General features: G+C 41.9%; 1 protein-coding gene across 1 annotated transcript in view; it reads left to right on the top strand.

Moving 5' to 3' along the window:
• Positions 1-27141, top strand: part of TMPRSS15 (transmembrane serine protease 15) — a 1630091-nt gene that overhangs the window by 667297 nt on the left and 935653 nt on the right. The window contains exon 8 of the mRNA XM_078658360.1: positions 6061-6169. Coding sequence (XP_078514486.1) covers positions 6061-6169 — 109 coding nt within the window. The remainder of the gene's footprint in view (positions 1-6060; positions 6170-27141) is intronic.

Genomic DNA, 27141 nt, shown 5'->3' with positions numbered 1-27141 from the left:
TGGTGATCCCTGACTGACCTCGACGCGAGTCTTGGCCGGCCAGGGTCCCGTTTCTAACAGGTCTCTACTTGGACAAGGTGCTTACCTCTGGTAACTAGAGTCCCCCATTTCTAACAGCCATGGATTACATGCCCTTAATTTCAGCAACAGAACAAAGCAAATGAGTATACGTGGGTGTCCTCCTCTGGGAATCTTTCATAAAATTGGATTGAAACACTTCATTTGTAAGTACAATTCAAACATAAACTTGTAAAAACGCCATTGGCTTTACAATGACTGTCATTAAATGTTCAAGTACAGTCATGGTGTGCCAAACCATTGTACCCTGATTCTCCCCATGAGTTAACCTCATTTTGTTTCAAAATTAGCTATTGGTGCCACTTATGTTAATAATTACCCCCATTCTACAAAAGTCAGCATTTTTTCATGGGTGCCCTCTCACACCAAGAATATCATAGAATATAACAGTTCCAGATTCAAGCCATTATTGCCATCTAGAAAGCATTATTGACCCATATGTCAAAAATTACCTCTAGTATGTCATGGCCATCATGTTGTCATGATCCTGCTTCCCCTTTGCAGCTCCTCTCCCAAGCATGCCATAATTTTCGTTCCTATTGGCCTGGACTACCTACTATAGCAAAGTAAGGTAAATACACCCTTTCCGCTGATTTTCACCTCTTTTCTGGACCACATTTTTCTGGTACTAGGAATAAGTGCCATATAACACAGTGTGTGTGCTTCTGCCCTAATATGGTATTTAACATTCTTGTAAGACCACAGTTTATTTGCTCCATCTGGTAGGAAAAGATCAGGGACTCTAGGACTCCTTGCCTCTGCTAGGCACCAAGCCAAGTGGTTGGCTTAATGTTTTCCTGCTTCCGGGGCTCTAAAAAACAGAAGGGTTCTTTACTCAGAGCCCAGGTCACCATAGGAGAATGGAACATGCAGGAGCCCTGTTTGAAAAAAAGCTGATATCTTGAAGCCTGCCTTGAGGACTTGATTTTCTGTAGGACTGACCAGAATGAACTTTCCCAGCAGTTGGAGAAAAGTGAACGTTAGTAATTGTTTCCATCTAGAGGACCGGGGTGAGGTGCTGATGCTTGCTCAAGTAGGTTGCTTTAATTATGGGCAAGAAAACCAGGTTTGTTCCGCGTGGTGTTTTTGCTATACTGCATTCATGTTTAGCAGGATCTCTTGTTAAAAGGACCTAACCTTGTGGAGCTTTCCCCAGCTACAGCTTTCAGCCTTGATCAGCTGAAGTATTTGGAGAAACAAAAAATGACAACAAAGTCTGAAGGTAAAACCTTGGACTGGGATGAGGCAGCAAATGTTTCCCTGTGTCAAAATGACCTCAGTGGCTATGCAATCCAGCTTTGTCTTGCTCAGAGCTTTTGGAGCCAAAAACAATGGCTGCAGTGGGAACTCAACAATAATATATATGACACTGAGGGACCTTGGCTGGCCACAGCTTTGGATCTTGCCCCACTAGAGGATTTTGAATTCCATAAAAAGATTACATCTGACAGTATACATGGAGATGAATTGTTTGGTTTTTACAATTTCAATGTATGCTCCATGGTGATCAGCTTGAAATAATGCCTAATTCCTGGTCGAAAGTGAATTATAGTTTTTCAATTATGCTTTTAATTTTTTTGCTTTTTGTTCCTAAATCTTAAAAAAAATAATGAGTCTTTTTCCCCCTATAGGTTTTTAATATTTGTTTTTTTCTTGACTTTAAAATTGTAGGTACTGGTTGAACTTAACACATAGTTCTCTGGGAACTACCTGCAGCACGCAACATTGCTAGCTGGGATTGAGCAGTGATTTTCTAAAAACTGAGTTTTAGCCTAATGTCATTGAGTTTAATAGGCTGGTGGGGTCACTCCTTCCCAAATTAATAAACCAATTTCTGACTCCATGAATATGTCAGCGCTAACGTTTTGTGCTCTGTGAACCATATTCCAAGAATTGCCTATAGTATGCTTGTGCCAGTATTTTCTCCCAGGTGATCATTATGCCAATAATTACCTCTTGTATGCCAGTACCATAGGTGTCCCATATGAAAAGTATTACCTACAGCATTCCAGTTCCTGCATTTTGTAATGGATGCTGCATATGCCAACAGTAACCTCCAGTAAGCCAGACCTGGCATTTTGCAATGAGTGCCTCAGTAAGTGAAGAAATACCGACCGTCTGCCAGGGTACTAACAAACATAACACACACACACACACACGTGCACAAACATATTCCCAGTCATTCACGCTCAATTACATTCATTCACCCACTCACACTCATTCATTCATTCTCACTCTTACACTCACTTGCACTCACTGTTTCTCTCATTCACTCATTTCTACTCATTCATTTGAAATCAGTCAAATTCAAAATCACTCACTCATTCTTTTTCACTCACTCTTACCCACAATTATTTGCATTCCATTTTACTCTCACTCACTTATTCTCCCTTTCCCCTCACTCATTCTCACTCACAAATATGCTCATTCAAAGTCACACACTTTCAATAACACTCTCGCCTACTTTTACTCACACTCGTTCATACTCCCACTATTGCTCATCCTCATGTATTTTCATTCACTTAATTTCACCTACTCTCACTCATTCCTTCCGACACTCATTTACTTTCACTCACAGACATCTTTGCACACGCACATACATACACCAGCACAAACTCACACATACATATGCACGTGCTCTATCAGAGACACACACACACAAAGAGAGACGCTCACTCACACACCAGTTAGAAGCACCTTTCTTTCTTTAGTGAGCATGTGCAGGTCCCTTTTCAGCTCTTGGAGCGCCATTGAACCTCTGGGCTGCTCTACAGCTGAGTCTGAGAGCTCAAACATCCAGAGTGCATGTTCTAACTTGCAACCTCTTTCTATTTCATACATCCTTTTCCCAACTAAAGCAGGTAGGCACTCCCTTTACAAGTGACGCTACAGCATGTCACAAATGACTGGACACTGAGGCGTGGTGGGCCTATGAAGCTAGAGCTGGAACGTTGACAGCCACAGACATCTTTGCACACATACACACATACACCAACACAAACTCACACATACATATGCATGTGCTCTATCAGAGACACACACACACAAAGAGAGACGCTCACTCACACACCATTTAGAAGCACCTTTTTTTCTTCAGTGAGCATGTGCAGGTCCCTTTTCAGCTCTTGGAGCTCCATTGAACCTCTGGGCTGCTCTACAGCTGAATCTGAGAGCTCAAACATCCAGAGTGCATGTTCTAACTTGCAACCTCTTTCTATTTCATACATCGTTTTCCCAACTACAGCAGGTAGGCACTCCCTTTCCAAGTGACGCAACAGCATGTCACAAATGACTGGACACTGAGGTGTGGTGGGCCTATGAGGCTAGAGCTGGAACGTTGACAGCCATGGACTGTGTGTCTAATGACAGGTGCATACATGTCGATTCACCTGCATCAGACAGATGCCACTACCTACCTCACACTGCTACTTAGCCCTCGTTCACATTGAGTATCTGCATTTTTATTGTACTGATAATGAATAATAACCTATTATTCCTTATTAGTATAATAAATATGTGGAGGGAAACAAGTAGAGTGGAGCCGCAATGCCAGTAAGGGTCATTCAAAATATGTGAATAGATACTTCCAGGTTGTGTTGCCATGGAAATGTACACTTGACTTGATAATATATTTGTTTAATCCTCCACAAACAAATGCCTGCTAGTACTGAACAGTTCTGTGTTTCATGTATGCATTTTTGCATTGTGTGTGCTTTTATGGTTTTTTGTCAAAATACCGAATAAAGCTATACTTGACTTGACTACTGAACAGTTCTATATGTATCAAGACCACCGTGCTTTTATTCAAACCTACCTCTGTCGGACCTTAATTTATCAATTATATAGACTGGTAGGTCTGTAAAGACCTATACATAATCCTGTCTCTAATTTCCTTGTTACAGCTGAGTTGTGACATCTTTAGCCACTTGTAATAATGAAATGGCATGGCTGCTCAGCTGCAATAAGTTTTTACAGTTGAGTTCTGATGTCACAGTTTTGTCTGGCTGAACCAAAGGCAGGTCACATAACTTGAGCTACTGTGTAAACAACAATAAGAGGAACTGACTTTTTGTTCTTCGTAAAGAAAATTCAAAAAATACTAACTGCTGTTTGGTATGTTTAATTTCACACTAGCGATTCTGTTTTATTCTTCGTTTTGGCAATGAACTTAAAAAAGCAAGTGACCAAAGTGGTTTAATAAAAGGGTGTTGGTGTGATCATGTATTATAAGGAATAGCCCTAAAGGCCGTCGGATTCATTCCTCTATGTGGTCACGAAACTGCTTGAAGCTTGCAAAATTACCAAGGGTTATTTGTACTATAAAAATGATCATCTATCCTGTATATATATTCATACTCCATCCTTCATTTATTTAAATTGTAGGTGGTAATTGATTGTGCATAGAAATGGAAAGTTTTTTACAGTTTCATTTCATATAAGATTTTCCACTGAGCAGCTATCAATGTTCATTTTGCATAATGCAACATTAACTCAGCAAGTTTTCCATATGAAGTAGATAGGGTGCAATGCCCAGCGACTCTTTTGAAAGCTTGTACTATATTGCTATGGAGCATCTGCTCTTCTGGTCTGCATATACACAGGTTGCCTCATTTAAAGCACTTGCGCTGGTTCCCTTTTTCTACGTATTCTAAACTCTAAGAGCTATTTCTTTCTTCTTTATAAGCTGCTGTAGTTGCTAATACTAACTTGTTTTTTGTAGCACTTTGCAAGGTTTAAGCTGCACCAAACCAGACCAAAATGATGTCCCTCAAACAGTATTTTTTCGAGTAATACATATGGATGATGTACATGTACATACAGTTCGACCAACATGTGACATTCAATTTTCATGCCACTGGATCATTTCATTCAACAATTTACCATGGCCTTACTGAAAGCTTAAATACGCCAGCTGGGTGCAGCTACTGTCCCCTCATGTTATAGGAGCAAAGTGTATTCTGTGAGACTTCATGACAGTTTCACTGTGCTCAGAGTCTCAATAGCAGAAAGAAACAGTCCATAAAACAGAAAACCCCAAGTGACACAACACCGAAAAAGCGACAATGCAAAAAATGCCTCTTTCTCTTGACACAATGAAGACAAATCAGGAGCCTTGATGAGATGTGTTTGGGGAAAGAAATACATTTTAAGCAGAAGCAAGGTGACAGAGCTAATGTTGTGTAATACACAGCAGAAAGAATATTTCAGGTGGCCCTGTTCCCAAATTCAACTGATACCTGACCTTCTTTCACCCTGCCACACCCCTTTCTGTGGCTTCCTGTCCGCCATCTGACGCCATGATCTCTGAGCCAAGAGCGGGTATGGTAGCGGTGAACGTCTCTCAGAGTGGTCTGTCATTTTCCTGTGAGCATATTTTCTAGAAGGAACACGCTGCATAAGCAATGAGTCATTTGACATTTCCCACCTCTCTCTGGTCTTTTGAGAACTGGAAGGTGCAGAGAAAGGTGGTCGAAATGGAAAACAACGTCATTGCCCATTCCACCTCTGTGCTTCAGTCTCTTGAGAATGTCTCTGAGCGGAGGAACACGTGGTAAGAAAGAATATCCCATGGTGTCGTCACAATAGGGAAAAACACAGTTGTTATGTCACATCAGTTAATTAAGCTGTATGCAATACAGTCTTCTTTACAGTATATGAGCATTGTTGTCATGTATTCATTTGGAATCACAGTCAGGGATTCTACTTTCAATTGATCGACTCTACAAACTATAGATGGTTTTGTAGTACGAGAGAAGAATCCTCAAGTTGTATAGTCTATATACTGGAGTGAGGAAGAAAGGAAGATCGTAAAATTTTTATCAGATGTGATCTAACGTATTCCAGGACGGTGTATGAATTCCTGTTAATTTAATCTCAATGATTATGTTATCATCAAATTGCCTAAGTAGAAAAAGAATGTAATATGAACCATCCGAGAGTGAGTTAGCTCAATAACAGATTTTAAATGGTATATTTTTACAGCTACTACGTGTGATAATCAGTTTCTGCTGACTGGTTTGTCTGGTTCTTTTCAATCAAGTAATTACGACAAACCTCAGGACACAAAGAAGGTTTGCCGCTGGATAATACGGTAGGAACTATTTTATGGGCCTTTTCCATTTTAAATGCCTCAAATCGCACATCTTCTTTGTTCCTAATAATCGCATATGTTCTTTGTTCCTAATAATTATATGTGGCTTAAAGAATCTGCGTGAGTGCGTGTGTGTGTGTGCTCCTGTGTGTGGCATTTATTCTGACGTGCCACCCACATTTTGAAAGGAAGCTGTGTGTCTCCGTGAAATGCGTCAGTGCTGCAATTCAACAAATTGTTATGTTTCACGTGCAGTGGAAGCAGGAGTAATAACCTGGCGGCCTGCCAGAAGTGCCCTGATCGATTGGGCGCCTTAGCACAATACCAGCTCCTGCAGACAATAATCAGCCGGCTGAAGTCCAACCTCCATTCTATTATTACAGCCAGTGTTTAACGTTTACTTTCAGCTTCCTACAAACTTCGCCTCTTTTCAGAGCTGTGTATGCAGTGGAGCCTCCTGACATAAGTTACTCAAAGATATTCACAGCATTAAATTACTCGTCTAAAGTGCCTAAAAAAAGAACTTCCAAAAGAAGATTTTACATATATATATATATTCACTGAAAAAAACATTGGTTTCAGGCAGGTTATAGTTAGGAATTATCATTTAAAAAACTTTAGAAATTCACTGAAAAAACCATAGGTTTCAGGGGTGTTATAGTTAGCTGGACATTTCGCTCGCACAAAACCACTGAAATTCCTCCGTTATAGTTAGTTGTACTAAGTATAACTCGTGCGCCCACAATCCACTGCTGATGATGTCACATATTACATCATTCATGACATGGTCAGTGACATCACTGATGACATCACTGATGACATCTCAAATGTAATTTAATGTAATGTGGTATTTATAAAGCGCGTACTTTCGCTATGAAAGGAGCATCCTGGCGCTGATGTGCAACGAGAAACTAAGCTAGAGATAGTTAGATTGCAGCTTTAACCCCTTCCATGCTCATGACGAGCTCAGCTCGTCATGGCATGTACCTCTCAGGTGCTCATTACGAGCTGAGCTCGTTATGACCACACCCGTTTTCGTTGCTGTCCAGCACAGCAGGGGAAACTCTCAAGCAGCGATGTGGTTAAAGATCCATGTTTTAAGTGCCTTGCGGAAGTTACTTTCAATGGTATGGAGTCCGATATCTACCGGGAGGGTATTCCAGGCCTTAGAGCATCCGCGGTCGGTAGGGGAGTACCTGCCGGGGCGGTAACGTGGGGAGGGGGAGGGGCAGGCTGGGGGTTAGTTATGTATGGATAATGGAGGTTTGCAGGTAAGTAAACATTTAAATAAATCAAACGAATTTTGTTGCGCGCAGTGCATTGTATTTGGGGATGCAGTGCGCGCAAGCCTCCATTGTCCATACATTACTAACCCCCATCCTGCCCCTCCCCCTCCCCACGTCACCGCCCCGGCAGGTACTCTCCTACTGACCATGGCTGCCTTAGAGGCCAGCACCGTGAGAGATTTCCCTCCCTTGGTTTGATATTTGAATTTTGGAATGTTAGCTAAATTAGTGCCTGCGGAGCGAAGCGCACTTTTAGGGGAATAGGTAGAGAGCCTATACAAATGGTACATAGGTCTCACCTTATTAAGGGCTCTAAAGGCGGTAAGAAGGATTTTAAAAATAATCCTCTTGTGGAGAGGAAGCCAATGCAGGCTCCTGAGAGCAGCCGATGCTGAGGATCTGCGCGGTAATCTCAAAACTAGGCGGGCTGCAGCATGTTGGACACTCAGAAGTTTCTTCAGGGTGGTTTTCTTTGCACCCGCCAATAGGCCATTACAGTAGTCTAGGCGAGACAGAATCAGAGCCACGGCCACTGACTTTCTGGATTCTACTGGGAGGAAATTAAAAAACTTTTTTAGGGATTTAATAATGCCAAAGCATGTCCCAGCAGTGGCTCGTGCGTGCGAATCAAAGCCGAGTCACATTTGACCCCCAGGTTTTTCGCTGTTTCTACAGTTTCCGGGGGAGGGGAGGGGAGGGGGAATGATGAGCCCGTCGGCCACCAATCCTGTGGTAGGAATTTGGTGTTTTTACCCATAGGGAGGATTTCAGTTTTTGTTGGGTTACACTTTAAATGATTCTCATTCATCCAGATGATAACATTGGCTAGGCAGTTATGAAAGTTTTGTTCAGACAATAATGAGTTTTTATCCAGTGCCACGACCAATTGAGTGTCGTCGGCATAGGAATTACTTTTATGCCATAGGAGGAGATCAATGTTATCAAAGGGGCCATGTATATATTGAACAGAAGAGGACTTAAAGAAGCGCCTTGAGGAACGCCCACCATAATATCTGTTGTAGGGGAGGTGAACGGACCAAGTGAGATTGTTTGCTTCCGGTCAGAAAGAAATGACTTAATCCAGTTAATGGCGGTGCCCCCTATCCTACACGCCTTTAGTCTTTCAAGGAGAATAGGGTGTGAGATAGTATCGAATGCTGCCGAGAGGTCTAAAAGAATAAAGACAGCATTTTTGCCTTCATCTTGGATGAATCTAATGGTATCAGTCAATTCGATCAGGGCAGTCTCAGTGGAGTGTCCCGCGCGAAACCCAGATTGTTGGGGTGAAGGATATTATGCATTTCGACGTAGTTAGACAATTCCTGATGGACCTTACATTCCGTTATTTTACCAAGAACCGGTAACAGTGAAATGGGACGAAGATTAGAGAAGATTAGAGAGCAAAGTGGGCTCAACTTTGAGATTTTTCATAAGAGGTATGACAGACGTCTAATTCCAATCAGAGGGCACAATACCGGACTGGATGGATAGATTAACTAAATCATTTATAATCGGATTGACAATGTCTACAATTTGATGCAGAATAAGTGGGGTGCAGGCGTCGTCAGGGGATCCTGATTTACTTGCCAGGCTTCCCGTGTCTGAAGCAAGAGGCCGGTTGGAAGCTCCTTAACGTACCCGGCCGAGCCACGGCCCATAGACCGGAGTCCATCACAGCTGTAGGGTGATCAGGCAGAAAAGCCTTATAAATGTATTTTATTTTATCGTCGAAGTAGTCCGCGATTTGATCACAGAGGGACTGAGAAGGGGGTATTACCAGCTGAAGAGTTTTTGGGTGAGTAAAAGATTTCACTATAGAAAAGATAGTTTTTTGTCCATGCTTTACATCATTAATTTTTTTAATAAAATATTCCCTCTTGGTGTTTGTTTATGAGTGAATGATAAGATTTCCTAATTTCAATGAAGGACATTTTGGCCCTAGGGTCATATGCCTACCTCCACTTGCGCTGACTCTTTTTACAGAGCAAGTGGGCTTCAGTGAGGGCTTGAGTGTACCACGGGGCATTAAGTTTGTTTTTGCAATTTCTAGATTTAAGTTCCTTGCTTGTAACCTCAGGCCCTGCACACTCAGAGACTACAGTATTCATCCAGTCGTGGAATAATTGAGAGTCTTTTTCCACTTCACCTGTAAAAATAGGGACGTGGGAGAATGCAAGCTGGCTCAAAAGGGGGTTCCTAGCAGTTTTCCCCCAGTTACGACTAGATGTCATGAGCCGCTTGCCTTTCTCAGATGTGGGTAGTAAGGGGAGAGTAATCTGGAAAGGGATAAAATAATGATCAGACCAGATTTGAGGAATAGGTGGAGAGGTCTTAAATGTGCAAAGTTGGAACACACGCCATCAAGGATGTGGCCTGCTTGATGAGTAGCTTTCCCAATCCTTTGGGTAAGGCCGAACATTTCAATAGTGTGGACAAAATTCTCCACATTAGGTTCAGTAAGTGAGTCAAGGTGCAAATTAAAGTCACCCAAAAGTGTGAAGTTCGCGTACCTGAGCATAAGGTGGCTTAACGATTCTCCTAAGAATTCCAAAAACAATGTGGCATTCCCCGAAGAACGGTAGATCAGGCCTCCCGCGAATGTAGTGGAGGCATTTAGGGAAATACAAAAAACAATATTTTCCGCCCCTTTAAGTTAAGTTGGTCAAGCTCAAAAATGGTACAACGAAGTGAGCTACGCACTATGATGGCAACTCCCCCGCCCCGGTCAGCTTTCCTATGGACTCGGAAGATGGCAGAGTTAGGGGGAAGAGCGACGGCTAAGTCGGGATTACTCCATTCCTTGAGCCAAGTTTCAGTTATCAGGAGGAAGTCAAGATTATTATCAGTAATCAGATCATTAATGTCCTGGCTATGTTTACCCAGAGAGCGAGCGTTAATCAAACCGCACTGAAAGCTAGTTTCTGCTACAGGCATTTGGTCCGGAACATGCAACAGACGTTTGGTCATTTGCCATGTGCAATTTCTGCAGGTCACCGGCCCCCAGATCTTGTCCATGGCAACGCCACAGTTGGCATTGCTGCCGGTATTTTAAGTCCTTAAGTGTGGCTGCATCATAAGTGTAATTGTGGCATTTTGGGGCGTAATGTCCTCCGCCTGTCACGATCTTGGCGTGGACGGGTGCAGACGGGCTTGTCTTTGGCGCGCCCGCTGTGCAAACGCTCCATGGCCTCTAAAATAGAGGAAGTACCAGGCAGCGTGCAAAGACTAGACTGCTGACTCCCTGACCGCGTGACAGCCAGCTAATGGCCGCCCGCGTCAGAATCAGGAAAAGTGCAAATGTGCTTGGAATTAACAATAAAATCCCCCCAAAGTCATTCCCAAAGTTAAAAGTCTCAAATTTAAAATGCTGCACAGTTAAAACAATGACACGAAATCATGTGGCAGAGTTTCACAAACACTGATGACATCACTGATGACATCATCCAGTTAATGTGGTTTGTTTTGTTATTTATATAATTATTATATATATATAGGAACCTGCATTGAATACTGAGTGTATGTAGAAGTGTCTGGATGGAGGATTTAGTACTACTGTTATTGACTGTGTAAGTGAATAATTTAAAGTGTCTCACTAAATATATGGGATAGTGATTTAACTGTGTGAATATTTGTTTCACTCTGTGTCTTGTTGTGTAAACTACTGCATACATTGATTACTAGGTATGTGAAACTCTATATTAGTTTTTAATTAGTTAAGAGAGTATTTGTACGAGAGAGTGAATGTGTGTGTAGTTGGAGGGAAAGTGTGTAACTGTCTAAAGCTGTGTAAATAGTTGATTAAATACATGTATGAGGTTAAGAATGTATGTGAAAACAGTTGTTTTGTGTGAGTGAATCTCTTTATGGGTGTATTGATGAGTAAATATACTTCTCAATGACATATGTCCAACAAAGTAGAAATATAAAAGGCAATGTATGTGACAGTTGTTGTATATAAATAAGTATACATAAGACTAAGTGATTGTGTGAGTGACTGTATCAAAAACTGTATACTTATAATAGTGATTTTTATAACACACTAACTATGAGTCATTATCTATATGAATAAATAAAGTGGTGTTTGTATAAGTGTGTAGCTTAGTAAATGTAAGTATGCTCAATTGTTTGCATAAATGGGCAGGATGACTGCATAAGTGAATAGGGTTTGTGCTGGTGTGTAATGTCGACGTAGGTGTATAAGTATATTTAATAGGGTTCTACTGATCTTTGATAGCTTGTATGAGTGAATCTATAGGCAAGTGTTTAGACGTGTCCGTAGATCTAGGAATCACTGAGTGGGGTTTTAGAAAGTTGTATTGGTGTGTCAATTGATTCAAATACGGTACTCTGTATTTTCCAGTGAGTGATGAAAGTTATACTAGTGTATGATGAGGTGTATCTGATTGTCACGTGCATGATGTCATCAGTGATGTCATCAGTGATGTCACTGACCATGTCATGAATGATGTAATATGTGTCATCATCAGCAGTGGATTGCGGGCGCGCGAGTTATACTTAGTACAACTAACTATAACGGAGGAATGCCAATGGTTTTGTATGAGTGAAATGTCCAGCTAACTATAACACCCCTGAAACCTATGGTTTTTTCAGTGAATTTCTGAGGTTTTTTTAAATGATAATTCCTAAATATGACCTGCCTGAAACCTATGGCTTTTTCAGTGAATTTCTAAGGTTTTGTAAATGATAATTCCTAACTATATATAACCTACCTGAAACCTATGGTTTTCTCAGTGAATTTCGAAGGTTTTTTAAATGATAATTCCTAACTACAATATCCCTATAACCTATAGTTGTCCTGTCATCTCCACGTGACATTAGCATAGAATGGATAGATTCAATATTCATGTAGTGGGATAGTGCTTAGCTGCTATGGCAATATGATGTTTTATAAAGTTGTGCTCTAATTTTCTGAGGGGGTGATCATTTTGCTTGCACCATGATGAATATGATTATTTCTTTGCAAAATTGTGTATGAAGCTCATTCGGTAAACCTTTCGGAAGACAATAGGGATGCTGCCTGATTTCTCTTTGATTTTGCTGCTCATTTGGGACTTAGAATTAATTTGATTTTGCACGTAATCTGTATGCCCTGTTTCCTGAAAGCCTCATGTCATTGACTTAAGGGATTCAAATGTATGATTTCTATTCTACACTTTCCAATTTTTTGTAATAAATCTCTTAAATGTTATAACTGATCTAGAACTTAATCAATGAGTGGACCCCTACACAATTGACTGTATTTTGATCTGTTGGTTGTTGGGTGGCTTTTCAGGGACACATTGTCTCAAGAAGTTCAGGTTTAACACTGTCTCAGATTCATCAGCCCATGGGGAAGTATGAGTTCCCTGTACCCACATGGATATGTTTAACATTATTTTCAAACACTCTGCAAGCTATGGCCTGATGCGCAGCTCCCACTCGTGAGAGGACCTTCAATGCTGATAAACCCATTAATATATTTTTTCTGGTTTTGTTGGTAGTTCTATGAAATCTCACAAGATTTTGTTGTATATGCTTTTTCTCTTTAGGATGATAATTGAGGGATGATTTCGCCATGTTGAGGATATGCCACTTCCTATTCGCAATCTTTTTTATTTTATTGGTCACTTCTTTATATGTGGTAATGCACATACATTCTGTGGCCTGGTCTGAATAGAATATCTCTAGGTCAGTACCATCCCCTATGTGTTCATTCTGATGTTCATTCTAAAAGGCTCAGGAGGAACTGTCTAAAAAGACAGTACAGTTTCAGTAACACTGAAGAGCCGATAAAGAAACTTTTAGAAAGAGAATATCAGAAAGAAGTTCTCAAGCAAGTAATCAGTTCGGCCTAAATAAACAGCCTTTCATTTCATCAACAATCCATCTGAATGATAATTTCTAACCAAATAGATGTTCTGTTTATTTCTGACTGATTATGTGTAAACAGAAAAATGATTGCAAACTTCCAAAAGTAACGAGGATTGGGGGTAGCTGAATCCTTTCAACCTGCTCAGAGCAGCATCTGTAAAGGTTACCTTGGTCGTGACGTAGCTTTGAATACAGTTATTCATAGAAACAACCTGTGCAATATTTTAGTAACTCCAGGTCCTAGGTTCTTCATATTATGTCAGAGTAATCTTTAGAAATTCTCTGAAAATGCAAAAATATATAATTTTAACGCTGAGGAATAAAATGTTGTCTGCTTCTCAAAATGGGGCCTACTGAAAAATGACGCATGTCACAATGAATACTAATCCAGCCTGCTGATTTCATGGATATCCTGTCATTCTGTAGCCAGGTCTGGAGAAGCTTCTAACTTGGCCTATGAAGGATGTTTGGGTTGCAGGAAGCCCAGGAAATACAGCCCATCATAGATTGCTATTGAAATTGGGGTTGAACTATAACTTCATGGCTATGGATTGGGAGAGCAGTGACAAACAATTTCCTTACCTGGAGATACTACATTTAAAGTTCTGGCTTGTTAATTCTGACTTCTTTGGCATGTATGCAAAATATTTCTCTAACAGATGTGGCAGCTCCTAAAAACTCAGCATCTCAGAATTGATGACAATATCGATGGATGTCATCACATAGGAACCAACCCTTTCATAACATGCTATTTAAAATTAAACTTAATTCAACATCCTGCCACATAAGGGACATGCTAGTCTCAGCACCTGAAATGTAATTTTAGTAAGTAACTGTGAGAAATTACATGTATCAGCTAATTCTAATGGATCATATTGTTCAAATATTATACCATAATCACCAGGTGTATACAACCATTGTTCTCTCATTCTACAACTCTTTGAAAGACCAATAAGTAGATCTCAAAGTGAGGACCTGGAATGGGGGTTCCTTGCATATTCTACACATTTTTATTGTTTTCTCATCAGAAATGTCTTACCAGGCCAGCAACATTAACCCATTCAATTTCCTTAGGAATTGTTTATTCAAATCCCACAGGAGGGCATGTAAAAGAAGAAAATACTGTGAGGTCATGAACACACATAAAATGGGACTTCTGGTAAAATCTCCTAAATGCTTTACCGTAAGGTAGCATACTGGGTTTTGGCTTATCCTGGTCCATAATATAGCTCATACACTGGAAATAAGGTTGAATTTCAAACCTCAAAAATACTTTATTTCAGTCATAAACAACCGTAGGAGTACATATGATACAGGCACAGGTAAATCACATAGCATCATATTACATACATTACAAAAATATACAAATTAAAAAATATATAAATACCTTCCGATATTCAACAAATATGGAATCATAATTCCCCGGACATCATCAGGTTTGAAAGATAGAAAGTCAATTGACTATAAAGTGGCTAGTGCATCTAGGCTTATGCTTAAAGTATTCAGAATAATCAGCATGTGCAAAATCCAGGCATTAGTCAAATTATTAGTCCAACTTTTACAAAAAAAACTGGGCCCTAGTCCAGAACATATTTCACTTGGAGCACAAGTTTATAATCCAAGATAAAAAATCAGCAATTCAGCCTAGCAGCAAAGATGTAGATCTTACAATTCAAAAGTCATTGACACACCTACCCTCCTAATAAAAAAGGTCAAGCACTTCTACAGTGACGAGTGCAAGACAATGTATATAAAACATACTTAAAAGAAAAAGTCCTATTAGAAAATAATAATAACATCATCAGTGTGAAGGTCTCAGGGGCATATTATCAAGACAGGTGATAAAATTATCGCTTTTTTAGCGGCAGAAAACTGCCACTAAAAGGGCGATAATGGGCTTGATAATATGCTCTATGGAATTCCAATTGAAGCCCATATTAAATGTGAAGGACATCTAACATGGGCTTCAATTGGAATTTAATAGAGCATATTACCAAGCCCAGTATTGCAGTTTTAGCTGCAGTTTTCTGCCGCTTAATCTGCACTACTGTTATCGCCTGTCTTGATAATAAACCCCTCAGTTCCTACTTTAAGTACCATATTGCAGAGATGAGTAGCCAAAGTAATATGAGACTACATGTGTCATAAATGAGCCTATTGGTTAGAATTTCTATAAACAAGTGGCTATACCATAGAGGAAGTCAAACAATCCTATAGTGACTATATGTGGGATCTCTGCCCCATGTCTACACAGAACTAGTTCTTAGATACCAAGCCCACTTGAAAAATCGGGACAGGGCAAAGGCAATTGGTTTGTATGTGTCAGATTTTTTAAGACGTAAGGCTTCAATATGCCATCTCACACACAGATTAAGACAAATCAGGAGAATCCACTTTGACCTCGAGATGTTGGATGTGTGGCAATAAAGAAAAAAGTGTGCCTCCGTTTCTAAGGTGTTATGACAGGAGGGGGCATCCTCCAGCAGTCTCCCCCATCTTTTCCCACTTAGATGAAAATACCTTGAGTGGAAGTGTACCAAGTCTAAAACGAATATATATAGAGATTTGGCATCAGAAGGAATCATTCTCTCAAGAAATAGTATTACAATTTGAGGGTTAGCAACTTGTCAATCAGACTATCAGTCTTTTACGCAAAACGTACTGCCTGGATCATTTGATCTCAATAAACTCAATGTTAGAAATGGGGGTTCTTCTTGGCTAAGGTTGCAACCACACCAGGCAGTACCAAACTTTCTAGTCAGGGTGAGTCAGATATACACCAAAGATACTATTTGCTCACCCTCTGGTAGCTTGGCACAGAGGAGGCAGGCTTATCTACAGAGGTAATGTGTAAAGCATCTTTTCAACACACACAAACAGTAAAACAATGAAGGCACCACAAAAAGAGACTCTACATAGGGTGATAAAAATTAATTGCTACACTATGAGAAACACAAGACCAAAACAATAGAATTACAGTGTATACTTTTCATGATATGCATTTTTCAGAATAGTACCCACTGTATTGCGGAACATATGTTCACAGTGATGGAAATCACATACGTACTTTTTTACAGTTCTCTCATTACATGTATACAACAAGAAAAACACCCTCACATCTATTAGGGGATTTACAGTAGTCCTGATAGTGCAATGATCCTGGTTGAGGATCAATCACATAATCTCTTTATGCGGTCACTATAGACCAATGTGGGCAGAGTGCGCTCCCACCTGGGGCCCTCCACGGAGATCTCTATCCCGCACAAGAAATGCTCCCAAATTAGAGCATGTCCTGAGCCCTCTGGGGCCATTTGGATTGCAACTCCTGGTGCAACCAGATCCCTGAAGGAGCGCTGCCGACTCGGCATGCATTGCCTATGCAGTGCGAGTCAAGCAAAGGGTGTGCTCATCTGAAGTGCTTGATCCTTGCACAAACAGTTGATCATCCATGTGCTGATCATGCTAAAGTCCCATTGATAGACTCACCTGTTGCGGAGTCCCACGGCAGGGGCAGGAATGCAGGAAGGGAAGAATCATTGATGGCTGAGAGATTCGAAATGAAAATTGGGTAAGCCAACAAGCCCTTGGAGAACACTTCTGATGGAAGGTACAGAAAAAGGGTGCAGGCTGCATGCCAACACATCAAGCCTAGTTGCAAAGTGGCAGTACCTCCTTCAGTCATGCAATCAGCAGGCAACAAGCCAACACAGCAAAGCAGTGAGGAAAATGGTGGTGCCTCTTGACAGCACAGTAGTCCTCCTGGCAAAGTGTAGACGCAGAGCCAACAGAGTGTGCTTACAAGCCCCATGCAGTGTCTAGTTAGAAAGGGGTCAGAGCCCCAGCAATAATACCCAGAAAGGCCTGTAGGCAGTGACTTCAAAGGAGCCCTCTGAAGTGCACAAAGATCCCTTTCAGCCCAGCCCTGGCTCCAGACTATCGGTTGGGATAAATCAGTACTTTGTGTAAGGGCAGGACACAACCTATTTAAATGTAAGTGTGAACCACCTATTCCTCTCCCTGCCCAGGAACACTATCTGTCTACAGGTGAATACAAATGTATCCCCTGTCATAACCAACCTTTCCTGTGTTGTGGTTGTCTAGAGGAATGCACAAAGTGTAGCTGTCACGCAGCCCAGATGTGTATTGGAGACAGGCTGTCAGGGACACAAAGTTATAAGCACAGAGAAATGTCCACTTTCTAAAAGTGGCATTTCTTAAATAGTAATACAAAATCCATCTTTACCAGTAATAAGGATTTATCATTACCATTTTAAATAAACCTAACACGACAAAGCGACTCCTTTCTGATCAGGATTGACCACTTAAAAATATATAAGGGAACTACCAATGCTAGCCTATGAGAGGAGTAGACCTCACACCAGAGAAAAATGAAATATGCTGTTTGGCGCTCCCAGGACATGTCAAACATAAAAGTACATGACCTACCTTTTATTTACATAGCATTCGGCCCATAGGGCTACCTCGTGCCTGCCTTAGAGGTGACCTATGTTTAATGAAGGGAAATTTAAGGGCTAGCAAGTAGGTTTAAATGCCAAGTCGAAGTGGCAGTAAACAGCACACACAGTGCCTGCAATGGCAGGACTGAGACAGGTTTGAAAGGCTACTTCTGTGGGTGGCACAATCCGTGCTGCAGGCCCACTTGTACTATCTAATTTATAGGCCCCAGGCACTTGGTATAACACTTTACAAGGGGCTTAGAAACAAATCTAATATGCCAAACAGGTTAAAACCATGTTTGGAGGAGAGAGCACAAGCACTTTCACACTGGTTAGCTGTGGTAAAGTGCCCAGAGTCCTATAGCAAACAAAAAGACTTTCAGAACAATAGGAGGAGGAAGGCCAACTTATTGGGATTAACTCTGCAAAAAGGACCATTTCCAAAACTCCCTAATACAATTAACAAATGTTTTTACCATTTTGCTGGGATCTTCCCACACCGCCTCTATTTTTGCCAAAGTGCACAAGGCTTTTACAACTTTCAACAAAGAAGTACAGGGTCCGATTCACAGAACTAACTTAAGACAAAATCCTAAACTTACTATTTTAGGTATTCACAGAAGGCATTTAGTAGTAGTAAAGTTAGGATTTTGTCTTAAGTTTGTCTTAAGTCTATCCTAAGTCTGTCTTAAAAAATAGTAAGTTTAGGCTTTTGTCTTAAGTTAGTTCTGTGAATTAGGCCCAGAGTGTTTGTCTAAAGTGATTAGCTTCTGAAGAGCAGCTCGGTAAGGGGCCAAAGTCGGCAAAGTTGGGGAATATGATCAATCCCTTTTAGGTTCAGATTTCACCTCAGGGGTATGAAAGATGTGCTCACTTGAACGTTCAGGAGGAATCTCATAAATTTGTTTTTGGATCATTCCAGTTGGATGCCATCCCCGCAGACCGACATTTCTCTAGTTACTAAGTTAAATGGGGTCCTCATGCCCATAAAGGCTAAATACAGATGGTCTTTATTAACAGAAATGTACTTCCAGAAAATGGTCACAAAGCGAAAGACCTTGTCGATAGTGCCTATCTACTCGTGAAAACCTGCCTGAAAATTCGTCCGCACCTGATGTTCAGCCATCCAACCCTGCTACCGGGAGAGCACTTGCCTACAAAATATCTTCTGTGTGTTATCAATAAAGCTAATCAGACTACAATTTGAAGGATTATTTTTTGACACCTTGTTATGGATTTGAACAATAATTGCACTGCACTACGATTCCAGGACTTCCAGCCCACACACTATGACATTACTTGCCTTGTTCAGTAGGGGACAAATATTTTTGTCTCAGAGTGAAACAAGCCCACTTGTATACTATTAGGACCGAGAGCTTTTTCTTTCTTCATATGAAAACGGTTTGGATCCAGTGATGTTGCAAGATCTCTTTTCCTGGTACTCAGCCGCTAGAACCCTGAGGTCCTCTTCGGCATTCTTAGTGACAGTTCCTAGGATAAAAAGGGTGAGGATGGGCGGCCGCTCTTTCAGCTTTACGGCCGCCAAACTTTGGAATTCCTTACCGCTGTCTTTGAGGAGCAGGCAGGACTTGCTGTCTTTCAAAAAGGATCTTAAAAGTCATCTTTTTCCAAGGGCTGTGTAAAGCGTGTCACATGTAAGTAGTGTTTTGGTCAAAGCGCCAGGATACCCTTTGGGTGACAGCCGCACTCTATAAGTATGTGTTACATTATATTACATCACATTACAAAACGGGGATCCCCCGTTTTCTTAACAGTAAAGGTAAGTGAAGGTGCACCTTAGCAGGTTGAAGGAGCCAGGAGAGGGGCTCAGACATCATCAGTATTAGAGTATAAGCCTGATCTAACCATGTCACTTGCAGTGTAGAGAGCAGAAAAATGTGCAGCCCATTGCTCTGACAAGACACATACATCTGATGTGATTATTCCAGAGCTACTGCCAAGGGCAATAGTTCTCAAAAAATCTCTAGAATCTTATTTTCTGCAATGCATCTGGTAGGTCAGCTCACTGGTCTTCTCCCCGTTTCGTTTTAGAGTTGGAAAAAGTTATATTATCAATCTTCCTGGCTCTTGCTACTCCTGCTTTAGCACCCTTTTTGATTGGCTCAATCAAACCCCCTTTGACCACGCTTCAATCTTTGGTGTATGAGGGACACAAAGTGGTTTTTGTCTTGCGACTTCTCAGATTGCTTCCTAAAAACAGGCTTTAGAGTTTCAAAGAAGTAAAATTAAAAGTAGCCTGGTTAAGTTGTTAATACGTTTCAAAGTGAGCCAGCAATGGTTGACAAATATTGGCCTTAGCGTATACTTTATTGTTGATGTTTGCCCATTTTACAATCCTGTAGTTGTTTGTAAGAGCCAGCGGCATCGGGGAGATGCTATTCGTATGCTCCTGAGATTTGAAAAAAAGTCAGCATAGAATTTTGCAGCAAGAACATTTTGATCACTATTGGGAAGGCTTACAATTATCATGTCAACTATATAGTACCATATCCTTGGATTGAGCAATATGTAATCTATATAATTTCTATAGCTTCCTCTTTTAAAGATCCGTTGTGGGCAATAATAAGGTTTAGAACAGCCATTTCTTAACTTGCTTGCTTGTAAGCTCATATAAACCCCACTCCTCATTTTCGACTAGCACGGTAAGATTTATGCTGCAATTTAACAAAGTAGACAATCATCTGGCACTCCAAGGTAGGTTTAAAAGTCCTTAGTTTTTATTTCATAAATGACAATCTACATCAACGTGTTTCGGGAGTCAAGCTCCCTTGTCCACCCTTGTGAACAAGGGAGCTTGACTCCCGAAACGCGTTGATGTAGCTTGTCATTTATTAAATAAAAACTAAGGACTTTTAAACCTACCTTGGAGTGCTGAATGATTGTCTGCTTGTGTGGGGTAATCCTATATTCAATATTGAGTGGCGTGGTGGATCGTCGCTGCAACCGGCACCACCAGCGTTTTGGAAGCACGTCAGCGTGGAAACGCCGAAACTTGGATATATATATATTTTCAAGCACATGGTGGAGAATTGGTGAAGGTCATTAAAAGAGAGTGACAAACATCCAAGACGAGTGTGGTGTTTCTTTTCATTTTTGCTTGAAAATAACTTACAAACTTGTCCTTACTTTGCCGCCGGCACCAGCAAAACAGCGCTCCTCCCGCAAGGACATTTGTTTGGATATATATATATATATATATCACTGTAATGTGTTTGATTTGAGTAGTACTATGAAATGTTAAAATGATCCACAACATGTCCTATGAGCCAGAGTCTAGGACTTTCACCTTAAAATTGTTTTTTTTTAACCAAATTTATTAGTCCCCCGAGGCTCTCCTCAAGCTAGCTGGAGAAGTATTGTTAAAAAATGAGCGATAACCTGGCCTACAGGTTGGCTGTGTCGCCCATGTTTCCCGCAGGAGGATAATTTGATGGTTAGCAATATATTCTCCCCGCTCAAGGTCATTAAGCTGACGTGCTATAGTGCCCCTCCTAACTTTATAAACAGTTAGCCTTGTGGACGGGAAGAAGCTAAGATTTCATTCTGGAAGTGTCTTACATGCTTTAGTTGATATTTACAAGAAACCTTGGGCCTTTCAGGGTCACACCTGTAAGCCAATGAGAGTTTGAACCATTTCTCCCCTTTGGCGCACACACTCTAAAGTGATTTTTGCCTTTATTGTGCCACTGAGCCTGTGAGAGTCAATCTATGTCTGAGGTTGTCCAAGAATGTGAACTATGCCCTCATAATCCCCGCACCTCATTATGTGACAATTTAAACTCCTTGCTAGTCTCGAGGAGTACATTCAGGGGTGGTCTAATTTTATATGTATGTTTAAGCCATTATTATGTGCTGCTCTGTGTTACAAGGCAATTAATCATGTATCTTGTTGTCCACAAGTCTTACTCCAATACAAACCATGTGTTAGACCTGGCATCTTTTGGTGTCTTTTTCCAGTCTTTTTGCTTCTGACCTCCTATTTTTGTCTGTGTGCTTAACTTCATTTTTTCTGCTTTTAGGACTCTGGACATTTTACCACTGCTGACCAGTGCTCAAGTGCATGCACTTTGTGTCTAAAATGTAATGGCATTTAGTTTCTCCACGATTGGCATATTTGATTTACTAATAAGTCCTTATTATGATGCACTACATGTACCCAGGGCCTATAAATCAAATGCTACTAGTGGGCCTGCAGCACTGATTGTGCCACCCACATTAGTAGCCCTTCAAACATGTCTCAGGCCTGCCACTTCAGAGCCTGTATGTGCAGTTTTTAACTGCCATATCAACCTGTCAAGTTCACCTACTTGCCAGGCCTAAACCTTCCCGTTTACTACTTGTAAGGCAACCCTTAGGTAGGCCCTAGGTAGCCCCTTGGGCTGGGTGCAATGTATCTGAAAGGTAGGACAAGTACTTTTAAGTTTTGCATGTCCTGGTAGTGAAAAACTACTAAATTCATATTTTTGTACTAAAAAAAGGACTATCTCACCCATAGGTTAGCGTTGGAGCTGCTGTGTAAAACTTTAGAAGTACATCTTCCATTTGGAAGAAGATGGAAAATTGGAGTTTAGTGTCTCTGAACTCACAATTAAAAAACACATCTTTTCGTGAAGTTTTTTTAATAAATTGCAGGCCTGAAAATGCCACTTTAGAAAGTTGGCATTTTCTTACTTTGACCATTCTGTGCCTTTGTCTGTCCCTTCAATACACATTTGGGTTGGATGACAGTTGTCTTTATCAATTCACTCTAGCCAGTCACATACAAAGGGAGCTGAGGTGTGCCCTGTATATCTTCGAGGCCCATCACCAGGATAATAGGTCTTCCTGAGCTAGAGTGGTGGGTGGAGTTGACACTTGCACCTGAAAATGGCTGTGCCTGTCTCCACACAAAGAAATGCCCATCCCCCCGTAGTGTGTTTCTCTAGCCAGGGCCAGGAAGGGCAGGACCTTGTACACTACAAAGACCTTTCTTTGAAAACTCCCTAATTCAAAGGTTGAAAGGGTATAAGGACTGGACCTCTGACACCATATACTCAGAACACTTCTGGACTGAAAACATTCTGCCAGGAAGAAGAGCTGTTGTGCTGCCACGAGGGACTGCCACTTTGCTGCTTGCTTTACTTTGTTGACCTGCTGCCAGCTGCTTCTATTCTCAGAGTGAGATAACTGGACTTTTCTCTCTGCATTCTGCTGTATAAAGTTTCTCCAAGGGCTTGAGTTGAGCTTGCCCCCGTTGGAAGTCTCAGGGCCATCAATGACTTCACCTGAAGCACTTGAGCTCCTCTGCTGACAGCCCTACTCTGCCAAGTGCAGCTGGGTTGGTTTCATATCAGGTCAAATTTACTACTACCCTGTGTTGTTCCACTTTGTTGGGTTGGATCTTGGCCCTGATCCTGCATAGATATAGGTGGATAAGCCATTTTGCATTCTTAGGGACTGCCTCTCAAAACAAGTAAAGCCTGTTGGTGCCTACTGCACTCAGAATCAGCGAACAAAAATAACATGACCTGGTGGATGTTTGGGAGCTACCTGCAGTCATGTGTTGGTAGCATGTGTTGTACAAGAAGGCGCTATGTAGTGTGTGTGCGATGCTGGTGTTCTAATTTGTGTAATTGCAGGTTATATGGGAGAGGTCCATACCAAGTGTTGTGATAATGTTTGAATGGACTCCATTTTGTTTGGCAGTTCCTAAACAGTGAATAGGTAGAACCCATAATAGACAGAGGGTAAATAACAATGCAATAATACATAACTTGTTATTGGAAATTGCAGGTCTTGGTATGGTTCCCTTGGGAAGTGTCTGTGGCCCACCGGTTGCTGCTGTTTTCCCTCTTTAGTCCCAAAAAGTGTGTGGTGTTAGCTCAAAGTTCTTAGATGCATACTTCTTGTCTGAGCTTAGTTGTTTGCTGTGGTAGTTGAGTACTGGTGCACTGGCAGATTCAGCTGATGACCTGTTTGGATCAGAGCAATGTTCCTGGCTAACTCAAAAAAATTACATGTGCCGTAATCTGAGTTCCTGTAGTTTACTTTCTGTAGGGATGTCTTTCACACCCCACTAGTCGCTATTTTGTGAGGCACTGGGGAGTGGCCCCATCCAGGTTTTGTTTTGAGAGAATAAGGACATTTTTGGTTATCCAGGCAGTTTAATCTCTTTTATGTGCTGTTTGCCCCCTCACTCTTTTATTCCTAACTGGATGCTTTGTTTGGCAGAAGATATTTGAGGGGTTGTCTCAGGGTTATAGGGATGAATAGAATCACGCTTTACTGGGTATTCTGAGGGCATCACTATCTCTTCCATGGATGTGTCACAGTTGGTGCGTTCACAGAGGTGCTGTTGCTGTGAGATGTATATTTTTTGGTCTGCTTGTGTGCAACAGTACATGATAGGGAGTGTCACTATATGGTGCCACAGGTGGTTGCAACGTGCCCTGAGATTTACATGTGTGTCTCTTATTCTTGGCATGTGGCATGCTATTTTCCCCTCTCTTTGAGTGACAGGTGTCTTGAATCCGCCTTTTCTTTGGAAAACTCTTTTTGGGCTTAATATCAACTGCTTCTTGTTGATTTTTGGCGTTTCCCTAAGGCTCACATGATCTGCTATCTCTTTTGCCATGTGTGTGTGAGGGGGTCGAAGGCTAATCCAGTGCCCCACTTTTCACCCTTACCTATGCTGCCTTGTGGTGTAAGATGTTGGATGCTAATGCGTTCTCTGGATGATGCATTCAAGGTTTGGAGCGTTTGTTAGTTGCTACGCTTGATACGGGGGTGAGCACATCCGGTGTCCTTCCTGCATCTAGAGCTGCAATGGACACTGGGGCTAACCCTTCCTAGGCACCCCCCTTTCCTTCAAACCACACCCCACTTCTTTTCAGTGTACTTGGTCCTGACGTCCCTAGCTGGTGACTAAGATCACTATGGTTGTGTGTTGTAAGGACATGGCACAGCAACCGAACATCAGAAAAGTGGGATAGTTCACAAAACATCTGAGTAGGATGGCAGAGTTGTTATTTTCCCTGTGACCTCCAAAACATGATAAAAAATGTAAAAGAGTCTCTTGGTTGATGATGAAGCAACAAACCTTAGGGTTCTTAGGGTTTTTATCATCCCCAGCGGACAGGAATACTGGCTCCCACTACTCAGGATAGCTTCTTCTTAGAATTAAAAGGGGACCTCTTGTGGGTGGAGGCTGCTATCTTTTGGGAGCGCTGTTGAGACTATATTGGTCCCGGGCCAGATGCCAGAGAAAGAAGACCTTTTGACTTGGTCATTGAAACCCATTCCGATTGACTTTGGATGTGGGGATCTGGGTTTCTGTTTTTTAAATACTTTTCTCTGGAACCCGCTCCATTGCCAGTTTGCCCTCTCCCTGGGATGTGGCCAGAAATCCTGCCCTGGGGGATCAGCAGCAGACTGGGTTTTGCTCCCAGAAGCATCCCTGATGCCAAAATCTAGTGAGGATACCAGGTCGACAGAACACATATAGCGGCCCAAAGCTCCTGGAACTCATTCAAATCTATGGATCCCTATTGCTGTAGGTTGTGTTCTTAGTTTCCGGAGGGAAGGAGACATTGATTGCATCTGCTAGGGTTTTTGTTGGCAGTATTGTTAATACTTGCCTATTCTATTGTGAGTTGTGGTTCTAAGGTTGTGTGAGGGTGCTACATCCCTACTCTGTTGCCCCTCCTTGTGTCTCTGGTCCCTGATGTACTGAATTCCCTGTCTGAGGTTGTTGCTGCCACATGTTCATCCAACAGCTTACCTCCCTGAGGGTGACCATAGGGTGCATTCTGATTCCCCTGGGCTTGATTTTGTGAATGAACATTCAGGGTGTTTTGTGGTGGGTGCCCCAGGCCCATCGATCTCTGTTCAAGGTAGGCTTTTAACTGGGATCTTCCAGCCAGGTGACCCAGCTTGTGACAATAGTAACACTCCCTAGGGTCCAGTTTTTGCCAACCTCTCTGATCTCTACTGCAATAGCTTGGTTGGACCCCTCTGGGACTATGCAGTGGAGTTCCCCTGGAGACTCTAGCCATTTCCACAGCTGTGGACATTTCGGCGTGTTGGACCAATTTAGTAGTGTCTGTCTGTGCTTGCTCCTGTTTGGGGATCGTCACTATGAGTGACCGAGTGGAGACATTTTCTGGCTCCTGTATGTGCAGCACACTTTACTACAGCTATGCTTTTGGGTACAGGAACAATGGACAGCTGAAAAGAGTCCTTAGGCATGGTGAGTGCGCCACATAGTGCCAGGGATCCTCACCCTCATCATCTTAAGGTGTAGAGGCCACTGTGGTGGTGGAAGAGGCTGATCTCAGAGTTTCTAAAGGCGCCTCGGTTCTACTTGTTACGTCCATTGTGCCTTACATCAGATTCTTGATTTGTCCCTGGGCACATAGTGAATGCGTATGAAGCACAATCATGGTTCTTTTTCTCCTCCCACACTTTATTGTCTATGAAGGGGTTTGCCCTATTAGTAGCCTCAAGTAGGTGACGGGGGTGATGTACCTACTGTGTCACAAACTCATGAAGGTCGGAGAATTTGTTCATGTTCTCCGAGACTACCTCAGTGAAGGGGGTGTTTCAATTTCACAGGTCGCAGGGAAGGAGCGGCAGGGGAGGAGAAGGCCATAATCCCGTCGTCTGAAAAATGGATGGTCAGTTTTAGTTTGCCCATCACATTTCATCCTATTAGATTGGTTGAGCGTGAGGAAAATTATAATAGCTGTCCTCTTAAACAATTACCTCCTACACCCAGTGCGAAGCGCTTTGTGATGGGACTCTTGTCATCGTGTCCGAAAACCCCTGCTTAACTGTAGTTTTTTTTATAAGGTGACTCTCTCTTCCCTTAGGCGTGACCTGGTTGTCCCCATGTCTGTTAGGAAGCTGTATGGTGTATTGTTCAGGAGTAATTTGACTACAAGTTCTTCTTTGGGTTGACCCGTGGTTAAAAGTACGATGTGTGTGTGGATGTGTGCCTTTTCCTCTTCAAGCATTAGTTCCCATTCTTCCCCCTTGGTTTCCCATCCTCAACCCAACTTGTTGTGTCACTGTCTAGAACTGCCACAAATCTCCCTATCACTCGTGTATGTTCACCCAATACTGGTACTGCATGTTCTCCATGTTGCTAAGTTCTATGTGTTGGATGTGGTAGGTGGGGGGGTTGATCTTTTGGGGACTTTTTCATGGGACTTGGGTTTGCGCTGGAATTGTCTGGATATACCGGCCTGTTAGTTTATCATGCATGGGCCTAACTGTACGTCTTTCAGAGGGGGGCCCACCGGCCCCTACTATCAGTGGATTGATATAGCCTAATGCAGGGGGGGCTGGCGATAGTACT

The sequence above is a fragment of the Lissotriton helveticus genome, chromosome 8 (assembly GCF_964261635.1).
Source record: "Lissotriton helveticus chromosome 8, aLisHel1.1, whole genome shotgun sequence".
NCBI classification, from domain to species: Eukaryota; Metazoa; Chordata; class Amphibia; order Caudata; family Salamandridae; genus Lissotriton; species Lissotriton helveticus.
The sequence above is the reverse complement of the archived record's forward strand: the minus strand, read 5'-3'. Positions and strand labels throughout refer to the sequence as shown.